This window comes from Epinephelus lanceolatus, chromosome 11 (genome assembly GCF_041903045.1).
Source record: "Epinephelus lanceolatus isolate andai-2023 chromosome 11, ASM4190304v1, whole genome shotgun sequence".
NCBI classification, from domain to species: domain Eukaryota; kingdom Metazoa; phylum Chordata; class Actinopteri; order Perciformes; family Serranidae; genus Epinephelus; species Epinephelus lanceolatus.
Window position 1 is genome coordinate 38264917 of NC_135744.1, and position 23250 is coordinate 38288166.

A 23250-nucleotide genomic window follows, 5' to 3' on the forward strand; every position below is an offset into this window, starting at 1 on the left:
GTTTTTTACTTCATCAAAATAAATGAGTGAATGCTTTAAATACTGACTACATATTCAATACCAAGATTACACTCTCTTCTCTTGTTTCCAGTACACTGTAAAACCCAGAGCACCGGAGGAAATGCCACGTGTACATACTGCGCATGCCCGACGATTTTTGCGTTGATCCTGCTGGGTGATCCCAACTTCCGGTGAAAGAGGAGAAGTGTCTCACACGATTACTCTGACAAGGCCTATCGTTACTTACCCGTAGGTAGTTGAACGGGGTTTCGGTAATAGCCATGGCTCTGTGATCGCAAATAAGCCATCTACTTAACTTTTTAAGAAATTAGGAGACGTCGCCGTAGACGCCGCTTTGACTAAAGGCCACATCGTCAGAGCCACAGGTTTGAACGTTACCCCGCGACTGCCAGCTAGTTAGCTAGCTAGCTAAAGACGCAGCTAGCTATTCGCCAACCAAGCACCTCTAAATTAGGTCCTGGTGTCTATTTCAAGATGTCAACGGCGGGGTTTAACTCTCAGAATGGGACAGGGACAGGACAGACATATACGAATGGTGAGTAACATTCAAATGTAAGTAAAGTTAGGTCACGGCAAAGTAGCTAATAAGAGCTAACTCGCTTTGCGTAAGTAATATGCTAACATTAGCATCAGTTCTTGGACCCTGTTTCTGTGGCTATTTGCTAACTGTTAGCTAACTACCTTGCTTAGTAACGCTGTAACTATAGGTAGCCAAGCAAGAGCGAGCTGTCAGGTATAGTTATGTCGGGACAGCTGCGGTTAATCTTGACCTTTGTTATCTTAGTGACATAAGATGGCAAAAATAGTGTAAATCGTAAGGTACGCTACCCGCCTTGCTAACTCTTTAACCATTGCTGCCTTTGGCTTGTTGAGCAGGGAGACCAACAGGTTGACAAATCGAGGGGTCAACCGGCATTATGACTTTTGAGACAAGCGTTGGGTTGTCCCATCTTCTCCCAGTAAACATAACGGGGGTCATGATCACACCGCCTATCTAGGACTTGTTATATCCTCTCAAATAGCTGCTCAGTTAGCCCGAACTTCCCCTGTGATGAAGAAAATATCTAACGAGCTTTAACTTGTGTTTTCCCACCTGTCTCCATATAGTTTTTCGTGTACAGTGACATTGTCCGTTAAAAATCCCACCTGTATGTTTATTAGCTCATTCACTGTTGAGAAATACTATTCTTTAGCAGGCTAAACAGCTTGGGAAGCTTTTGCTTTCTGCGTTTGACTGTACATGTGGCAAATTGGGGATGATCCAGATATGTTGCTGCACAGCGTTCTCCAGGCTCATCCAATTACCTACAGCAGTTTGAGATTACCCACACATTTCTATCGGATTTCCATGAATGCTAGGGAAAAACAATCCGAGCACACTCAGTAACATCTAACAAAAGTGTCATTGTGTGCAGCCTTCAGAAACGTTTTATCGCTGCATGTGAAGGAGCTCCCTTGTACTATGCAGATGAAGCAGTTGCAGCTCGAGTTTAATGCCTCAGGTGGTTTTCTAAAACTGTAGATATACTGTGTTTGTCTGAACTGTGTCTTAACTTCTAATTGCTCACCACAGTCCCCCTTGATCACATTCCTATCTCCTTTGAATCAGGTTGGTCATTGACATAAAGAATGTTAATCTAGCTCTGTTCTTTGAGCTTTGATAAGTTTGAAAACAAAGTCTCACTGACAACAGAAACAAACCATGAAAACACTTAATTAATGCTGGATGCCATGATGATAGAAGTATCTTTATGATGAATCATGAAAAAGTGATGAGTGTGTCCAGAATATGTATATTGTCAAACCAATAAATGTCTACATATCAAATGTATTTTCCACAACTGATGTGCATACAGTAATAAGAAGTGTAGCCAAAAGCATCATATATAGAGGTCACAGTTAGGGATGTCACTTGGCTGATTGATATTTTCCTGCATATTCTTATCATATACCAATTTAATGTAAATGAAGCCAGTTTTAAAATGCTTTACCTTTTAGTGGTTTGATGGTTTTTGATTTGCTTAAAGGTCTATGTTCTCCTCTCTTAGGAAGGACAACGATTTGAGGTGGATTATATGCTTTCATCTATCTTTGCTCATTGAGAAGAGTTGTTTTGTAATCTCTTCTCACTCTGATGCTCATTTAGCTCTGCTTCCAGTTATGTAGTACAAGACTAAGTGGATAGGAGTAAGTCTGTTTGCGTAATGTAATCATTTAAGGTGGAAAAAGAGATGCAATTAAAAGTGCTGCAGTTGAAGCACTCTTTCCTGTTGGATTGTTATTTAAGTAACACATTAATTAATATGAGTTGTCACTGTAACCTATTTCTTTCTTTTTGTCCGACTGACCAGCGGATATGTGTTAAAGATCTGTTTTTATGCTGGTGTGAATTCCAAAATCTACTAGCCACTCGACAGATAACCATTGTTTGTTGGCTGCAGTTAACTTTCTTAATTTACCAGCATTTGGCTGGTTGCTGGTGCTAACTTCCAGTCTTGACACTGTAGTTCTTGGTATTGATATTTCACATCCAGGATACTAAGAAACAAATGCCGCAGTTAAGTCTGATGTTTGCACAATATATAGTTAAAGCATTTGTAATTGTGCGAAAGTGTCTATGGTGATTAACTACGGTGGTCTGCCAAGTAAGGTCGGACCTGGCTTAGAGCCCCACACTCACTGTCACTGAGAGCAGATAATGGTGAATTAAATCCAGGTAAAGAGATTAGACCGTGAGCTGTCAGTTCATTGGCCGTTTGGTGGATCTGAGTGGTTTTCACTTGGTGTCATCGCTGCTAGTACTTTGCCATCTGCTTTTCATTTACCTTTTTGAACTGTGCTTCAGATTTATCCCGAGGGCTTGCTTGGGTTTAAGACACTTGAATGACAAACTTTTCAGACACAGAATCCATAACAATGTTGACTTTGTCTGTCTGGAAGCTCATGGCTTGGCTTTTTAAGCTTTCAAACACAAGGCTACCTTACAGAAGCTTTCCAGAATTGCACTGGTCAGGCATAACAAAACTATAAGCCAGAGCGCAACAATCCTTGGTCAGATTTTGGCATTTGGCACAAAAGAGGGAGTGCAACAGCCCGTTGTCTTCTTGTCACAGTGGCAGCACTGCTGGAGAAAACTTGAAAGTAAGAGGAATATTCAGCCTGGAGCTGACATGTAAAATTGCATTTAAGGAGTGAGGTGTGTGTCTGAAAAGCTTTGGTGTAATTTTGATTGCTAGATCTATATTATCCTTGGTACAAGAAATACGTAATAACCAAATAAACGTAGGCTTGTTATTTTTGAACTAGAATCTCTAAGATCCCTGTTTTTTTTCTACCTCTCTTCTTCAGGTCCATCACAGAATCCAGTTGCCCTGCAGCAGCTGCCAGGGGTCAGCTATGGCATGACTCACCAACCAACCTACAATCCAATGCAGGCCAAAGCTCCCCCACCTCCCGGCCCTGGACTTTACCCCTCTGGGCCATACCAATCTGTTCCTCCAGGCAGCTCCTACCAGCCTGGCCCACCACTCACTTCCTACCCAGCTCCTCCAGGCCAGTCGCTGTTGACCAGGCCTCTCATGGGAGGTCCTCCATCCCATACCCCTCCTCAGTCTGCCAGCCCCAGCCCTGGTCCTCGGCTGCCCCCTGCACAGGCCACACCTCCCCCTCCTGCTGTATCTTCTAGTAGCTACTACCCAAATCCCCAGCAGCCACACCCCATGGCGCCAGCATGGCAGTACAACGCAGCTCCCCCACCAATGGGGCCACCCACTTCCATGAGCACACCTCCCCGCGGCCCCATGGCTAATCATGTGAACCCAGCTGCAAGCTCGACAGCACCGCCACCACCACCAACATCGGCGGCTTACAGCTCTGCACCACTAGCCCATGTGTCCCATAGTGTCACCCAGCCCCCAGGTCCAGGGATCCCCCCCACCTCTCTGCACGGATATACCCAGCCAGGTAGGAACACTGGTGTCTGAACACTGAAGTCTAGACTGTGTCATCCCTATGCACAATACGATTTTATTTTCAAAGATAGGATAAGACAAATTCACAGAGAGGACGTAAGCAAATGAGACTCCTAATGATGCAGGCACTCCTTGGGTCAATTCAATAAAAAGATGAATCATCCTTTCAAGTTTAAGTAAATCAGATGAGCGAACTTTAGCTCATTAATTCCAGTGTCCCCATTACCCAATCATTGTAACGTGTGTAATGTGTATTTTTTTTAAAACATATATTGTTTCTTCAAGATATCCACTGCTATCCTCTTCTAGTGACCTTTCTATAACTTTGATACTATGTCTTGTCTTTTTTCCTCATCATTGTCTTCTTTCACTGACATGTGCTGTAGATATGCCTATCAAGAATGCTGATATGTTGGAGCTGGACCTTGACCTCTGTTCTTTGAACATGTTGGCTGGCAGCTGCCTCTGGCTCCCTCCCAGGCACAGAGACTCATTTACACTGAATCTGAACAAAGTTCAAATCAGAATTTTATTGTTTCAAATGTATTTCTGATGTTGCAGTGTGACGTGGCTTTCAGGACAAGTCCAAAATTTTGTTTCGGTGTCTGATGCAGGCTGTGTTGATAAAATGTTTGCTCTCTTCTGGTGATATTAACAGAATGCACACAGCCAAATCTTTTGGGCATTTTGAAAGCTGTAGGTAGTAGTTTAATTTCTTGTTGTGAGAGTTGAAGGGTTGTCTCTCCTGAGAAGTATTTAGCTCCCACTAAGACCACTTATTGAGAATCTCAGTAATTTTCATGCCAACTAGTCATTCATATTTTCTGCGGAGGAAGTGGCTAAGTTGTTAAGCAATGTGACCATGAAGCTGGTTGTGGAACCGTGGCCACAGTGTCTGAGTGATTTGTCATTGTGTTTTGTAAATTAACCTTGATTTTTAAAAAGCTATTTTTAGTGCACTACTTGTACAGAGAAGCAGAGTTCACATGGTCGCCTCAGTCTCAGTTCAGTTACCAGCATTTCTCTCAATCTTATGGTTTGGCTTGAAATTGCTGTTCACATTCACACCCTTAACAAGAAGAGTCTGCTTGGTTTTAGCGACCTTTCCCCCAGCAGCACCATCAGCGCATATCTTCCCCAGTACAATGGTGACAGTGAAAGAAGCAGCTAACTGGAGAAATTATTAGGTGTTTGTGGAGATGTGTGCTCTGTTGACTGGTTTCTTGCTTTAAAATGTCACACATGTCGCAAGCAATTCTCAAATGTCACCCATTTCACCACCAGCCACAATAATCTGTTGGAGAGTTTTGGCTCTGTTGAGCTGCTGAAAGCTTCATAGTCCAGTTAAACATGGTTCAGTCTTCAGTTTTAACAGTCACAAAGTATTTTTTTTCAGTAAAATGTTTCAGATTAAATAAACATGCCACAATGCCGTTATGAAACGCCAAAAAGTACCGTGCACAATCTGCAGTAAAGAGGATTGTCTTTTTAGTCATTATCGTGCAGCTTCATCTCAGTCCAACGTCTAATCAAATTAAGTTTTTATGCTCTGTTTGGCCTTGTGTCCCTGAAATTATAGAATCTTTGCTATAAATAATCATTTGTCAGTGTAAGAGCCACTTACCATTTTCTGTCACTACTGTAAGAATAATCCACCTGACCCATTATGCATGGTATTACGCCATGCCCTCAGTGGACAGTGTCATTTATAAAAATGGCGTATACATCTTTATACACAAAAGTGAGTGCTTATTCATCAATAAGTTAATGAAACATCTGCATTGTCTGATTTATGAGAAATGGACTTGTCTCTGTTGCTGTGACTGTTCTGACTTTAGCTGGCTGTGGGTCAGTAGTGCCACCAGCTGTTGTCGCCTCTAGTCAGAGCTTATAATGTTACACATCAGTGATGCCCCCATCCCTTCCTCGTGATATGTGGCAATATTACACAGTGCTCTTGATTTACATGACACCTAAATTGCCTCAGTGACAGTGCAGTTTCACCAGAGATTAGGGCTAAACTACAATACATGCACAAAAAGTCAAATTGCGATTATTTTGACAGATCATGCGTTTGCCAAATGAGTCGAAATTTTAGTAGGAATGGTCATCTTTGCATTTCATTTTCACTGAGAAATTTTTTTAAAATGATGATGCTGTGATTTTTGCTGGGGTGTGTACCAAACAAGCATGTTTGCACATTTAACCTTATCAAAAAATTGCAGCTCCTGCGATTTGGATATTGAACTTGACAATATGGTGATTTTGATAATGTTTTGATTAACTGTGCAGACCTGCCTGTGATGATGGAGGGTGTTGGCCAATGTGTGTCTTCGTCTCACAAAAATGACTGCTGAAGCAATAAGTCTATTTGAAAGAAAATTATTGAACAACTTTGAAATGAGATTAATTGTATTTATTGCTTTTTCTCTTTAGTAAATTGTGTTAAGCATTGCTCACTCTTTTGTCACATTTTATATACTAAATCTGTCATTGATGATACAGAAAGTAAAATCAAAAGATGAATCTAAATCTGTAATGACATAAAAATAATCATGAGTTGCAGCTCTAAGAAGACTCACTGTTGTTGTTTTTCACCAGGCACTGCACTACCGCCAATGACTCCCATGGCTCCCCACACATACCAACCAAGCAGAGCTCCCTATGGCCCCCCACCCACAGGCCCCCCATCAACTATGAAACCCCCACCGCCTCCCACTGGACCCCCAATGGCCAATGCCACACCTCCACCCCCCAAGGCAGATGGTAAGGTCTTTTAAAATCTTGACGCATAACATTTTTGTGCTTTGTCTTTGGGTATGACCACCAATAAAGACTGTAACACAATAATGAGTGACACATCCAATTTTGTTTATACTTGACTACATCACATTGTTTGTTTATTTACATTTTGCATTGTCTGATTTAGTCTCAGGCCTAGTTCATGCGTACACACCGGGATTTTTGTAACCATAGCCTTTTCTGTGTGTTTTGGCTTTTCGTCCACATACACACTGCATTTAAGGTCACTGAAAATAAACCTTTTGTTAAACTCCCTCTAGGGTGAAGACTTACAGAAACTATGTTTACAATGTTGCCACGTACACAGGGAAAACTGAGGTTTTGCCTCTTGACATCAGAGTGTCCGCCTTTCTCTGCTTTTGTGAGGCGTCACAAATGAGGCAACATCTTGTGCAATTTCGGATGTGATCAAAATAGTGCCGGCTCTAACCTTGCTAACAGGATGTTTCGCATGTTTACGCACAAATGTAGAGTTACTCCTCCACTATATTAAGGGACAGAGGCATCAGAATCAGCTACAGAGGTCACTTCTCCCAGTTACCTTCCAGTGATGGCTTTATTTCAGGCTTCTGTTAGGCCAGCAACTTCTTCTTTGCCTCAATTGGCCAACATGGCGTTAGGATTAGGGTTATATTGGCATCTGTTGAGTTTGCATGCTCTTGACAGCACTTCCATTGTGTTATTATGTTTTCATTTGGACTTTTTAGAAATAGTGCTTGTGTGAATAGGATTTTTTTTTTTTTTTTTTTTTTTTTTTTTTTTTTTTTTTTGAGACTGAAGGTTGGAAACAGCTGTGTTAAAAAATACCCATATATGTGTGGGCTAGACCTCGGAGGTGCCACCGGCCTGGTATGAACTCAGCAAGCTGAGACTAGCAATTTATTAGGAAAGCACTTGAATCAGCTGTGTTGGGGGGAAAAAAGGAAGTGGAGCCGGTTTTCCACGAGACAGCATGACCAGTCACTTCAGTAGTTTGTATTTCAGACTGATTGCAGATGGATAGTGACATGTTTTAACTAGGTTAGCAAGCTTGTGTAAACATCGATGGTCAAAGTTAATATAGCACAACATTCTCATAATCAGAACAAAGTCAGCGATGAGTCTGTATGTCCTTCTATAAGCCTGTCATATTTGTTCTGATCACCTTCCATTGTTTCCCTCCCTCCCCTCCTTCCTCTACATGCCAGCTCAGTGTGGGGGTGCTGTTAACAGCACCCTGCCCCCCACTGAGCCCGACTGCCAGGAGGGGGATATTGAATGTCCAGGTGTGGCCAAATCTGTCAGTAGCTGTTTGTGTCAGTGCTATGATGCCCATCCTGTCCTCTCTGTGCTGTTATTCATTGTATCCAGGGATGCACTCATTTTTTTTGTCCCATAAGTTGATAACAAGTATGAAGCTCTGCAGAATCAGATGATAAGGGGCTCCAATCTGTTATTTTTACAATGTGCAGAGAATAAGTTCAAATAAACAAGATGCTTTGCTTTAATCTCAATAATCTGTGCTGCTTAAGCCCAGTATGTTTTTTTGCTTGTTTTTTGTATCAGTGCATCCCTGGTAACACATTTCCTGTTGGTAGATTGTTTGCTTCTCTCTGTCATCCATTCCAACCATATGACCTCTAAATAAACATCTTAGAAGCACCAAACTACAAACATTTCTTAAAACACCATTCATTCCCATCATCAGTATCATCACTGCTATTGTTTTGCATCAGTGCTCTTTTGTGTCCATCTTATATGTAACTTTTAGTGTAGATCAGATCCTTCCATATCCATCGCCTGTGGTTAGCACACTGGGATAGAAATAGCAAAGAGTGTCACTAAAATTAATTCACATCACATCTGTGTTTGTTTTGAAACAGGAACTGTGGCTGGCAATGGCCCGCAAGCACCAAACAGCTATAATCATGTTGACAACAAAATGGGTAAGGCCATTTTCTGCCACTTATTATATTCTTTTCACACCAACCTCATGTACAGCATAGGCTTACTAAGCAGGGTTTCAAAGCTGCTACACTCTTGCAGTAAATGGGAAAATCGTCCTCTTTCAATTTACATCACAGCTTTTGAAGGAGGCAGAGATTTTCTAAAAACATTTTTTCTTATATTTTTATGACACAACCTCTTATAGTAAATCCCGCCTTCACAACTCTATTAACACTTACAACTTATGACCTTTTTCATTCATTTTTCTGCACTTATTACTAAAAACACAGTGCTTAACAGTGACCATTGCCACACTCTCACGACTTCTGACGTAGACTGACCTAATTTCTGTTACCCTTTCTTCCACAGCTGGCCTGCCTCAGCCTGGACCACCTGGTCGGCACTTGGGCCACTACCCCTCCCTCCCCCCTGGGTATCAGAACACCTCAGCTCCTCACAACGCCACCTCCCCCATGCACCCTGCGATGCAAGCCGCCACGCAGCCTTATACTCAAGCACCTCAGCCATACCAGCAGGTGAGTCTCCGCCGTGTGTTGACTGAGTGCTGTTAGAGCATTTTACATGAACTGTTTGTTTGCTCATTCCACTGGGTGTGGAACGATGTGCCCTGCCATTTATGTCATGCATTTGCTTTACACCACGTTCACAGGCAAAGCCCTTCTGTCAGTCCAAGGTGTATGGAAACGTTAAGCTGTCACTGAGCTATAACTTCTGAGCATTTGTAGAAAGCTGACATAAGAAGGAGCAGTATCACAGAACATACATTCAATATTATATTTGTTATGTGATGTACTTGTATTGTTTAAGGAACTAAAACACACACATTTTTAAGTTAATACCACCAAATGACTTTTTTAGGGACCAGGATAACGTGTTGGTTTGCTGATTTATGGGACTGATTGTTTCTTTATGACATAGCAGATGGTAGTCCATGTCATCCATAACTGTAAATAATTTGTAAATATCAAATTCTATTTTTGTTGTGCTTTAGCTGGGCCGGGACAACATAAAAATGCTGGAGGAAATATTAAATCTTTGTGATGTTTTGGCTTTAGAGGGTGCGGATTTAGAGGCAATGATTATCCGCAGGTGTCTACAAAGCATGGGTGGCCATCCATGCTAAATGAGTTGGCTGTCATAACTTTTTGGTAGGTAGATCCACTGAATAGCTTGTTCCCCCTTCTCTCAGCCACCTGGTGGCCCAGGGCCAGCCCAACTGAGCCCGTCCCTGGCAGCCATGAGTCTCCAGTCCAGCACCCCAGAGGCTCTGAGAGTGGTCAACCTGCTGCAGGAGAGGAACCTGCTGCCACCAAGCCCGATCCCTGCCCCAACGCCCTGTCTCCCACAGGACCTGCAGAAGATCAACTGCAACCCAGAGTAAGCCATGGCAGACTAGTATTGATAGCATGTGTCTATACTTATCATCTTTCATTTGATAGTTATTATCCTTTAAAACTGATATTACCATGATATTGACTGTTTACACTTTAATTTTTTTAAAGTTTTTTTTAAAAATCATTATTTATACTTTGTAAAGAAAATTGTAAAATGCACCTTAAGTGGGACTTTTGCATTTTAAGTTATTGCTTAGAGTCAGCAATGAAATGTTAGCTGTTAAGCTGCCATCTCTGCAACTGTACACATTTTGCAGTAGATGAGCATAAACATTAATTTGTCTGTGCAAATGTTGTCCCATGAGGTTTTGGCTTAGATGTTCCTTGAAAACATTTATAAAGCATAAGCAATTCTAATGACATCATGATCTGATGATGCCTTTCAAGCACAATGAACTACTGTGTTTGTTTCTCTCCAGGGTCTTTCGTTGTACGCTGACCAGCATCCCTCAGACTCAGTCACTGCTCAATAAAGCCAAGATGCCGCTGGGCCTGCTGCTCCACCCCTTCAAAGACCTCTCGGTAACACCTCAGTTCAATATTTAATGTGCACACACATCAGTTAGTGTAAAATCAGCTTAAATAACCTTCCTACTGTTGGCTCTTTATAATAACATTGTTTATTAGATGTCATGAAACCTGTTTTACTGTTTGGGGTTACGGATTAACAGGAAAGCGGTGATCACATTTCTTTCCAGCGAAACCAAATTTTCTGGCAGTGTATGGGGTTAAACAGGCTTCTTACTGGTTTCAGCATGTTAAGGAGAAAGACACGATAAGACCTTATTATAGTATAGAAAAGTTAGTAATATACTTTTTGCCGTGGCAGCCAGTGATACTTTTGCACAAGGCACTCGGGCCATTTTTGTTGTTGAGGTGATCAATGCTGTTTCACCATTTTAGTACCAGGCATCTCATAGGGGTGTTTAATCTTTATTTATTTCACTGCATCAATGTGAAGGAAGGTGGTGCCAGGAGAAACTAGTATAAACTAGTATTTGTGCTCAACAGAGCTCTTTTCTGAATAAGTTTATAAATAATCTACAGCCTCATCCTCTGCTGTGTTCCTTAGATTTTGATAAGATAACTACATCAGACTTTTACTGATTAAACATTGAGGATCTTCTCAACCCTTTTCCTCAGAACGGGATTTGACTAAAAACACCTCTGGGCAAAATCTGTCCGAATGAATTCATGTTTGTTCCTGTGTTAATCGAGGACGCAGACAGCAGAGATGTTGCACAACTTGGACAGCAACAAGAACATCTTTATTGCAATGCCAGTTACAACGAGTTATAAGGAGGTGAGTTTGCCTGGAGGCACTTCTCACACGGTTTGCTTTTGTCCTGTTGTTTTTCTTGTAGCAGCTTCCTGTGGTGACATCCAGCACCATAGTCCGGTGTCGGTCCTGCAGAACCTACATCAATCCCTTCGTCTCTTTCCTGGACCAGAGGAGGTGGAAGTGTAACCTGTGCTATCGGGTCAATGATGGTAAGAAAGGGGGAGGATTGATGTATGCTCTTTCAAATATGATCAGCTGTAAGAGCCACTGTTAAGCAGCACAAACATAAAACATTTTGGGGATTATATTGACATCTGATAGCCAGCTACTTTTTCAAGTTAGCACAATAAGGTAAGACAAAACTATAAGGTGAACTAACTCAGGTATTTATTTCCTTCTTGATAGCATTTCCTTTTTCTGCTGAATAAATACCAGGGAAAGTTCCCTGAACCTGACACTGAGTCTCAGGGTAGATGGATTCAGTAACAGGAGAAATTTGTGTTTAAGTTATTCTAGGCTGATGAGAAGCTGCAAATGAAGACAGAGCAGAGCTGTTTACTTTTACTGAATTCAAGTTAATTATCCATCAGTTGGCAAATACCACCTCAGTCAAAGCTTTGGCTCGTAATTTATTGTTTTTACATTGTTAAAGATAGTTTTGGAAATGTATATATTCTTTTGCATCTCAGATAATATCTGGATATTATTTAGAATCTTTTATGTAGTGTAAAGGTTGGATTTGCCTGCTGATGTTAAAAGAAAGGAGACATCTGCTTTGTAATATGATGATCTATTTATATAGAGATGTGATAATACTGATATAAACAGATTCATTTCAAGTGGATGCTTTTTTTTTACAGTAATTAAATAACTTTGCATACATAATATTTGAAATGTTGATTATAAATATTTTTGTCTTGGTATTATCTTCTCCTCTTACTTTTTCTTCACCCTTAAGATTGAACATTGAATTGCACACAAAATCTTACCCTATAACCTCACTGTGTGTGTCTGTGTGTAGTTCCAGAGGAGTTTATGTACAACCCAGTTAGCAGATCGTACGGAGAGCCACACAAAAGACCCGAGGTCCAGAACGCCACCATTGAATTCATTGCTCCTTCAGAATACATGGTAGGTTTCAACAGCTTTAATGACATCTGCATGCTTTTTTATTTCACGTGAGTAGCTCATTTCCATTCATGTATTAGTGGCAAGGCATTTCTTTCTGAACAAACTAAATAAGACATATTTTTTTTTGCTAAATTACATGTATGCAAAGTGGACAGAAATATGTTTGTGTGATTATGATGGTTTGTTTTTAATTGACCTTGTGTTATGTTTCATGTGTTTGCTTTGATTCACCCAGCTGAGGCCACCACAGCCTGCTGTTTACCTCTTTGTTCTTGATGTATCCCACAACGCAGTGGAGACAGGCTACCTGAATGTGTTCTGCCAGTCACTGCTGGACAACATCAACTCGTACGTACAATATTCAATTTCCAGTTATCAGAGACAGCAGGGGCTTTTTTAATGTAGGTCCTTGTTGTGCATTTAAACTTTACAGAGGGTCGATGAAGGTATTTAGTTGTTTAGAAATACATCAGAAATATACCAGAAAGTGGCAAAATATAGGAGAGTAGCTGTTTTATTATAGCAATAATGTAAAGTAATATAATTCAAGAGATGCAGCATGACTTTTTTTAGTTTAAGTGTGGCTTTGTAAATTCACATGAAAGTAGGTAATTCCTGTCACCTTAGTGCCAGCTTCATTGAAGTGTGCCTGTGTGTGTGTCCCAGGCTTCCTGGAGACTCTCGGACAAAGATAGGCTTCATCACCTTTGACAGCACCATCCATTTCTACAACCTCCAGGAGGGACTTTCTCAGCCTCAGATGCTCATTGTGTCTGACATCGAAGGTGAGACACAGCTGACAGCAAAGGCCACAGGCTGATTACCACAGCAACATGACACCAGGAGTAATATATAGGATATCAAGAGATCCCCTAAATGCTTTTTAAGAGTGAACTGTTGCCTTCTGCTTTGGGTGAAACTTCTGTGAAATTTCTTAAGATGGATTTAGCTGAATTTCTAAATGTCAGAAATGGTTACGTATCATCATTTTTTTAATCTACTGATGTCAAGTCAGCTACAGCACAAACAGTGTCTCTGTTTTATGTTCCGTAAATGAATTACGTCATGGCAGCTGCACTATTAAAAATAAGCCTCATCACTGTTATATCAGCGTGTATGTCTGCATCATATTTGTTTAAATAATAACTGTTGTGCTCCACAGATATATTTTTACCAACACCAGACAGCCTTCTAGTAAACCTCAATGAATGCAAAGAGGTAGGAAATGTATTTTTATTAAAGCTACGTTTATTGAACATTATCTACATAACAGACTAACACCTTTTGGGTTCTCATTATTTCATTTTAAGCTTAGTTTTAGTTGTTTTTAAATATTTCTTTACACTGTTTAGGAACCAACTTGTACTCACTTTCTGAATTTGTTTTTCAGCTTGTGCAGGATCTGCTGAAGAGCCTCCCAACTTTATTTGAGAAGACTATGGAGACCCAGTCTGCCCTGGGTTCAGCTCTGCAAGCAGCCTTCAAGCTGCTGTCACCCACCGGAGGGCGCATGTCCATCTTTCAGACCCAGCTGCCCAACCTCGGTGTCGGGGCACTCCAGTCCAGAGAAGACCCCAACCAACGGGCATCTGCCAAGGTGAGAGAGACATCAGTGAGAAGTGTGCTGGACATCATACTGTAGGATATAAGAGCTGTATACCCTACAGCAGCATTATGTTCCCTGAAAACAGATGTCATAGTAGATATTTCTATAAAATGGGACTACAAATGTTGACGTTGCTCATAATAGTAGTATCAGGCATAATGCATTTATTTAGGGAATATTCACGGCCACATTCCCCCGAAAGAATAATGGCATTTAAAAAAAAAAAAAAGTGTAAGTGTTTTTTGTTCAATTATGTTTAGGAGGAGACTGGCTTAAGAGGCTTTTTAAAATTAGTCTACCAAAGACAGTATCATGATCAGTTTACTAATGGCAAGTTCATTAGCCATTAGCCAGAGTTTTGAGGACTATATCAGAAAAGGAAAGTCCAAAAATATACAGGATTATGTTCTTTTTTTTGGCAGCTTGTTTCACACTTTCATGGCAACTGAAGTCAGACTTTTACTGCATTGAATAACCACACTGACTGAGTTCATGTCGTAAAAGTGCTCTGATTTAATTATGTGAAGTAATTGAAATGTTACTGATTTTTATTTTCATTTTTTTTCCTGGGACAAGATTTAGATGGAATAATTCAATCTTGAAAAGTGTCATTTGATTTTGACTAGTTTTATGTAGTCAACTTATATTTGTGATTTTGAGCTCATGGTCCCACCTACTGTGTTTTCCTTTAGGACGTCCAGCACTTATCCCCAGCGACAGACTTCTACAAGAAGCTGGCTCTGGACTGCTCCGGCCAGCAGGTGGCAGTTGATCTGTTCCTGCTCAGCTCTCGATACTGCGACCTGGCATCGCTTGGTAAGTCCCGCACTAAATGGATGGGAAAGTCTAGATGCATATAGAGGGAGGGTTTATTGGACTCTTTATGGTTTACGTGTCTAGTGCTCAATAAAGAGTACAATTTCATAATTTAGGTTCTTGTTAAGTTTTAGTCACATTAAACCAAAGGGGGAAATCATTTTACATTATTGTAGGATAGCTTTATACTTATTTTAGACGTACAGCAACAACAGGCCTTAATTTCCAGATACATCAGAAAACCTCTGGGAAAAGAAAAGCTTTGGAAATTTAGTGATCGAACCTGGAGCTCAAAAATACCAACTTGTTTGTGCTGAAAGCATGAATAATCAGTCCGTGAAAAAGCTTATTTATGAATCATCAGTTATCAGAAAGTTTTTCATGATACCAGATGCAAACACAGGAGCAGTGTGTGGGAAATTAAGTGTGACTCTATTTTTATCCTGTCAGAAACGAGACAATCAGCATCACTTCTCTTGTGTTCCTTCTCTCTCCCAGGCTGCATATCAAGATACTCTGCAGGGAGCGTTTACTACTACCCCTCCTACCACCACCAGCACAACCCTGCTCAGGTGGAGTGCTTCCAGAAGGATCTAAAGAGATACTTAACCAGGAAGATCGGCTTCGAGGCCGTCATGAGGATACGCTGTACCAAAGGTCCGTTGGTACACAAGCTGGTCCTTGATTGAACTTTGACCTGAACATGCATTCCTAGATGTTACTTTGAGAATTTCAAATTGTTTTAAGATGTTTACCTTTTATTAACTTCTAAATGATAAATGCAATGGGAAGGGGAACCCCTTACTTTTCATCTCATCATGTTTAATCATGAAGCATTAGGATTGGGCTATGTGTGGTCTTCCCTGTGGATTGATTTGTCTCTCATTGTCTCTCTGCAGGTCTGTCCATCCACACGTTCCACGGAAACTTCTTTGTGCGCTCCACAGATCTGTTGTCACTTCCCAACGTGAACCCAGACGCTGGCTTTGCGGTTCAGATGTCCATCGAGGAAAATCTGGATGACATGCAAGTTGTCTCATTCCAGGCTGCGCTGCTTTACACGTCCAGCAAAGGTACACACTCACACACACATACACCACCAAGGTTTTGTTTTTTCAGAGCCATTGTTAAAAATGAAAATAATTCATCTCTGCCTCTTTTGTTTAAATAACACATGTTTTCTCAAACAGGCGAGAGGAGGATCCGTGTCCACACCTTGTGTCTCCCTGTGGTTAATTCTCTGTCAGACATCTTTGCTGGTGCTGATGTTCAAGCCATCAGTGGACTACTGGCTTGCATGGGTAGGTACTAAACTATCCAACAACTTTTTAGGATCTCCTCCAGATCTTTATGACATATTTAAATACTTATTTTGAAATAATTGTTGTTAAAAATTCTTACACTTTGCATCAACCTCTTCTTCATAATTCAAAAGTCTAGAATCTGTGAATATGCAAATATTGTTCATTTCGAAAGTTTAATAACTGGACAAGGGATGTCTTCTTCACTGAAAAGTTTGTTCTCAGTATATGCACAGCAGTGGTTTCAAGTTTCTATATCACACTTGTGTAAGTTAGTGGACAACGATTGTTTTTAAAAGAATATCACAAATCTTGCTCTTATGTGCACATGTCGAGCTGAGATTCAGAGTGAGCACAGAGAATCTTTCCTCTTTGAGCAGTTAAATGTGAAGACAGATTGAGAAACAAGATGTTTTGGTGCTGTGTATAATAATTGAATGTCATGTTGGATGATTTGCTTTTATTCAGATTATGCATAACTGCAATGACATCTAATTGTATTACCCCCTATTTTTAACATGAGCTGAAAAAGATTGTGCATCGTAAAACGTCTGCCTGCGTATCAGATCTCGTTCTTTAACTTATTTCATCGATTTATGCTGCACTAGTTCTCGCCTGATGTTTGTTTTAACACAGCATTTGAGTTTACAAGTTATAGCTGCATCACCCTGTGTGTGGTAACTTTAAGTAGGAGTGTGATAAAGTAAAACATGCAGATGTCAGTTTTGTGTTTGATGGCTGTGATCATTTTCTGAATACTTGATTACATCACATGAAGTTGGTTGTGTGTGTGTATGTATAATATTATAGACTTGGATTTGTATAAAGCACCATTCACACAAATTATTCCCCATTGTTGCAGTAAATAGTCCTTTGATTGGCTAGATACTAAATCATGGCAGGGGACTCATCCACTTCACTGTTATTAGAACTGACAGATGGAGATGAGTGGCTACAGCTGTGGTCACCTAGCAACCATCACATGCTGAGCATTTAGATCCGTGCTGGCTCATCTCATAGTCACTCAGAGAGCAGACGCTGATATTTTTGCTTTCTTCAAAATATGACACAAAATGTCACTAGCACTGTTGTTTGCTTCTTACTTCCACTGAGCCCACAGCTGTTCTAAACTGCTCATTAATGTGCACCATGGTACAAGTCTTAAAGTTGCATTTACTTTAAATTTATCAGAATTTTCAAATAATATTTTTTGTTAACTTTTTTACAATGGGGACCATCAAAGTCAGAATTTTTAAAGTCCCGCACATGTTGGCCTGAAAGAACGGGATTCCTCCTCCTCGTTACAACTGCGAATGTGTCCCTCTCTCTTCAGCTGTGGACCGCTCGGTGACGGCCAGTATGAGTGATGCCAGAGATGCGATGACCAACGCTGCCATCGACTCGCTGACGTCATACCGGCAGTCTGTGTTGACCATCCAGCAGCCCGGCCTGCTGTCCCCAGCCTGCCTGAGACTCTTCCCCCTCTATATCCTCGCCCTGCTCAAACAGGTCAGCCTCTTCCCAAGATGCAGTCGTTACGCAACAGCTGCACTGTCAAACACTGCTACACTTTAAACTACTTAAATCTTAATTTGTCAAGTGTTAGAGGAAATCACAGAACACTAAAGTTAATCTGTTCAGCATTTTTCAGCACTTATGAAACTGCTCTTACTCCCAGGATTTTGTGTTTTAAACCACTCCTTTAAAGATTTATTGACCCAACTGATGTGTGTGTGTGTGTGTGTGTGTGTGTGTGTGTGTGTGTGTGTGTGTGTGTGTGTGTGTGTGTGTGTGTGTGCACTCTGCAGAAAGCCTTCAGGACAGGGACCAGCACCAGGCTGGATGACCGGGTGTTTGCCATGTGTCAGCTGAAGTACCAGCCACTGGCCTACGCAATGCTGATGATCCATCCTGCCCTGTACCGTGTGGACAATCTGACAGATGAGGTGAGGAGGGTGAAAATTTTGGATATAGTTTCCTTGAAATCATAAGTTTCAGAAAAGGCATGATGAATGACTTTTTTTTATCTTTCAGTGTTTTGCATATGGTTAAGATTATATGACTGGAGTGAAAATGAAAAATCACATTTTTACTGTTTTGAATGGGAAGCTGAGTCATATTTTAGCTGTGAGCAGTGGGCTGAACCTGAAATGTTATCCCAGTACTTAAGTGTCTCCTTGTTACTGACTAATCTTCTCTTATCTTTTGTTTCCTGCATCCTCAGGGAGCTTTGAACATCAATGAGCGGACCATCCCTCAGCCCAGAGTGCTGCAGCTGTCTGTGGAGAAGCTCAGCAGGGACGGAGCTTTCCTCATGGATGCTGGAACGGTACGAAGCTTTACGTGGTGGTTTTAGAATTAGCACTTACAACAAGCCAACGGAAATTCAAAGCTGCTGTCTCAAACCTGGCTAAATCTGCTCTGAGATGAACCCCTAAGGTGCTTTGGTTGAAGCTTCTCTCTATAGTTGTGGGTTGTAGGACGTTAAAAGAGTGGTAATAATAGCATAGTCAGAATGACAGATTTCTTCTTCGGAAAAAGTAAAAACCAATGCAGTGTTCATAGTGTGTGAAATTACATTTTGGGCTGTTGATGCTACCGTGTGTCATAATCCGTCTCTGTGCTTTTATGACGGTAAACATTGGCGCTAAGTGGTAGCTCTGTAATAAGGCCTTGACATTTCTACAGCACACTGGAGAAGAGTGTGTAAAATTAACATTTTACATAATGAAGTAACACAGTTATCCAGTGGGGCTTTGAATAGAAACATCTGTACAAGCTTCAGCTTTTATCTTTTATACTTCAGTCACCCAATAATGAGATACGACACTAGTCACAGTGATAGCTCTCACTTACTACAATAAAAGGAAAATAGGAATCTTTACTACACCCACTATAATGTTGTGATTGTATTTAATATATAACATATTTGTGTTCCTAAAGGTGATGTTTCTGTGGATCGGACGGAACTGCCACCCCAATTTCCTCACACAAGTCCTGGGAGTTCCCAGTTACGCTGCTGTGCCTGATAACCTGGTAGGAAAACTCATGTTGCACCAGGATTGTCCCACAAACTGGCTTGATGCCACGGTAACAAACAAATATTGGATGATTGGACAGTTGGGTAAAAAGTGACACTTTTGGCCACCAGATAAAGACGCCACATATGCAGCACTCAGTGCAGAATAGACGTGTGGCGTGTCATCACCCTCCTACTGTCTGTAGCACAGAGTTAATATGCAATGCTGTCATTGCATAAAATTAACAGAATACACAGACCCCAGGCCTTTATTTTTAACAAGTCGAGACAGAGCTGTCGCTGTCTTCAGTGTGTTGTTCTTCTGTGCTGTTAGGTGTTCTCTAACGGCAGACTAGAACACGTGTAGGTGTATTTGTTGTCCTGTCAAGTAAGACTTCCATCCTGGTATCTACGGTACTTGAGAAAAATGAGTACCCTACACATTTTCAGAATTCTGGCATCTAGAAGTGTCTGTTCTCATGACATCCCTTCTTGAGGATGGCATAATGGTCACATCTGTTATTGCACATACAGCATAGCTACACGTTCACTCATCGCATCCTCCTCCCACTCTCTCCTCTCACAGTATCTGCTCCCCGAGCTGGACACTGCCGAGTCGCAGAGAACCAGAGCTTTCATCGGTTGGCTCAGAGACCAGAGGCCGTTCTTCCCCTCCCTGCATGTCATCAGGTGGGCAACAGACAACATCCTGTATAAGAGAGTTGAGAATCAAGTTGGAACAATGTGGGGAAATTAAATCAGCCAAAAGCTGCTGGTAGATTTTAGTTTTGGCAGTTAATGAACCGTCATTTGAAGGTCACCTTCTGTTGTACTCGGTGAACCCTGGAGAACCTTGTTGGCTGATAAAATCTTGAAAATTGTGACTGAACAGATCAATTTACAGTTAATATGACAACTGATAAATAAACTCAACTGAAAAATCAGAAAACTGAGCAGCAGTGAGGTTACTCATGCTTTTGTTTAACTGGAACAGAATTCGGAGGTCATTTATTACAAAAATCGGTAACTTAGAAAACCATTAAAGGCTGCAAAAGCAGTCTCGTAGATTTGAAAGGGATGAACTGAGTTTGTAAGTGTGCAAAAGTTCAGAAGTTTTCATAGTAAAACCAAACACTTGAATTACCTTCGCCATCACTTTGACAATTTCAACAACTACATCTGATGTCTCTTGACTTTTTTTTTTCACTCTTTACCCTTTGACTCTCTCAGGGACGAGAGCCAGCTGAAACCCACCTTTATGCAGAACATGATCGAAGACCGAACAGAGTCGGCCCTGTCATACTACGAGTTCCTGCTCCACCTCCAACAGCAAATCTCCAAATAATTTTCAGTGGGACTGTGGAGAGCAGGGAACACTCAAGTGAGGACGTGCATCAGTGTATGTGTGCGTATGTATGTACATGGTGTGTGTGTGTGTATGTGTGAAAGCAGTGGAAGTCAGACTCAAGGATGCCTCTTGCTCAGTCTTCGGCTATGGCCCACCATCTCTCTGAGGAAAAGCTGAACTGATGTGACGTGTCGCTCAAATCAAACTATGTGACGGACAGTGTGAGGACAAAGAGACGAAGAATCGAATCTGATGCTTATTTGGCACTTTTTACCCAGCTGAAGCAGTGCGTTGGAAGAAGAAAAAAGAAGCAAGAAATCCAAGATGATGATGATTGTGATTATATATGTCAATGATCGAATGAATCAGTGTTTATTCTCAGAGAACAATGCTGTCTAACTGAGGTATCGTTCTGATACAGTTCAGACAAACGGATGTGTGAAGTGTTTTTGTTCAAAAAGCACAGTCGTCTTTACTAAAACAAGTCAAACGTATGTTTGTGTGTGCTTAAGACTAGGTTTATGAGGAAGGTTAGTATGTCTGCGCTCAAAGACTGTTATTGAGTGTCACCAGGAGTATTTGTACACAGAACACCTGAGCTCTAACAACACTCTTACTATCGTACCTGAAGGACAGAACGTGTGCTTTTTTTAATTTCCCACTCATTATAATTGTGTGTCGAACAAATGCGTAGACTCTGTTGTAAAAGGCAGGAATGCTTAAGGTGTTTGAAGGCGGATCGACCTCGCCGTCATCGCTGCCTTGAATGTGTGGACTCGGCAGTGGAAAGTCTATTTCATTGGTCTGATCTGTCCTTCAGCAACTCTCTGTCATCCCTTCTCTCTCTGGACATTCAGAACACCCCTGATGACATCGCTGTTCTGTTTGTTTGTTTCTTCTTTTTTTGTTTCCATTTATCTAATAATTTATGAGACTCCCAATCTGATTAAATTCTATAATTGCCTTGTATGGGAAGTCACTTTTTATTATTAAACCTCTGTTTAAATACAGACTCTATATATGAAATATTTTAATATAATAGGATATGGGAAATTCTTTAACACAGACATAACAAAGCCATTGTGATCTTTTAATCATGCTTATTGATACTTGTATATTGAAAATACTGCATTATATAAAGGTGAAGAAATGGTGATGATTTTAGTATAAACAATAAGGTGAAGTGACGCTAAGGAAATAAAATGTTTGGGACTTTTTAAATGTAGTTTTGTGTGTTGGTGGGTGAACAGTGTTGATTCAATGAAAGCAAAGACTACAAAACAGTATGGACCAATAATAGTCAAGTTTTCTCTTGACTCGGCGTGAGTTTTTTTTTTTTGATTTGGTCTGATTTCATACAGTTTGTAATGTATGTATTATATAAGCAAACATGTATTTAGGAACAGACAAATATGTTTTGGTCTTGCACAAAATTGTCTTTCATAAAAAAACTGATGAAAATAAAAATAGCCTGTGTTTGTACAGAGTAAATTGCAGAAGTGTGGACTCAAGTCAAAGGACTTGGACATGAGTCCTAAATGATGTTATAAAAAAAAGTGTGCTGGGTATCCTGACAGAAGATGTGCTTTGAATCAATTCAGTAGCCATTCACTTTGCGTGAGCTGAATGGAAAGGTATATAACATGTAACTGTCGCAGGGAAAACAGACCAAAGCATGCCTGCTCATTTTGCATTGAAAGCAATAAATACAAATTCTAAATTGCATTCATTATCTAGGAAAATGAACTAAATGTCACTCTGTTAAATGGCATTCAATTTGATGATGGTGCACATAATTACCTGTTCAGGACTTGGACTGCAGCTTGGCTTTTAATTTGCAAAACCGGCTTTGTCCCTCCTCTGGTAAATTGTGAATAATTGTAGTTCCAGGCGGAGAATGGCCAAAAAATGATGCATCAACACAGCTTCTAATGTTAATAACAGTAATCAACATTTTCCCAACCCTATCTGTGAATACCATGTGTACATTTGTAAATCTTTGCACATGCTAAACAGATAAAGTCAACTGTGAGACCCATGATATGTTTATACTTACACTTAATTAAAGATTCGTATTATTAATACAACATATGAATCAGCCAATAAATTATTATGTATTTTATGGACTGGGATACAGCAGTGTATAAAGCTGCAGCACTAATTATAATTTTGAAGTCTGAAATGGACCATACTGCATAATGACAACTTTAAATTTTGATGCTAATACTTTTGTACACTCAGGAGGATACTGAATGCATGTCTTTTATGTGTCATAAATTATTTTAACACATATTTTAATTTTTATGAATGAACTTTTACAATACAGTGTGGTCTGGAACATATCTTAACAGAGTAATACACATACAAATGAATCATCAAGAAAGCATAAAACAAAACAAGAACAGCACCAAACAGAAAATGACAACAAAAATATAACAAATGTAACATAAATTAAAATTTAGATAAAAACGAGAGTGCAGGTTGCAGGAGGTTCACATGAGAATTTTGAAAATATTGCGTACATTCACCATTTTGACAGCTTTTATTGTTTTGTGAAGAAGAAATCTTTGACATCCTTCATCAATACAGAAAAAGATGTTTGTGAATGTGAA

The 23250-nt window shown here is 40.4% G+C and overlaps 1 protein-coding gene across 3 annotated transcripts; it reads left to right on the forward strand.

The window, feature by feature from the left end:
- Window positions 1–193: 193 nt before the first annotated feature.
- On the forward strand, window positions 194–21921 carry LOC117268437 (protein transport protein Sec24A). Of its 3 annotated transcripts, none has more exons than XM_033644900.2 (24): window positions 194–556; window positions 3370–3984; window positions 6594–6758; window positions 7982–8059; window positions 8657–8719; window positions 9090–9256; window positions 9931–10118; window positions 10555–10657; window positions 11500–11626; window positions 12439–12548; window positions 12784–12896; window positions 13215–13333; window positions 13711–13766; window positions 13939–14145; window positions 14847–14970; window positions 15469–15627; window positions 15870–16043; window positions 16161–16271; window positions 17605–17780; window positions 18080–18217; window positions 18496–18600; window positions 19215–19307; window positions 19877–19980; window positions 20521–21921. In XM_033644900.2, the coding sequence occupies exons 1-24, from the start codon at window positions 496–498 to the stop codon at window positions 20633–20635; spliced, it is 3471 nt and encodes a 1156-aa protein (XP_033500791.2). In that variant the 5' UTR covers window positions 194–495; the 3' UTR covers window positions 20636–21921. The 3 variants fall into 3 exon arrangements, with proteins under 3 accessions (XP_033500791.2, XP_033500800.2, XP_033500810.2); XM_033644909.2 differs by having other exon boundaries at window positions 354–556; window positions 11503–11626; XM_033644919.2 differs by lacking the exon at window positions 7982–8059 and having other exon boundaries at window positions 354–556.
- The last annotated feature ends 1329 nt before the right edge of the window (window positions 21922–23250 follow it).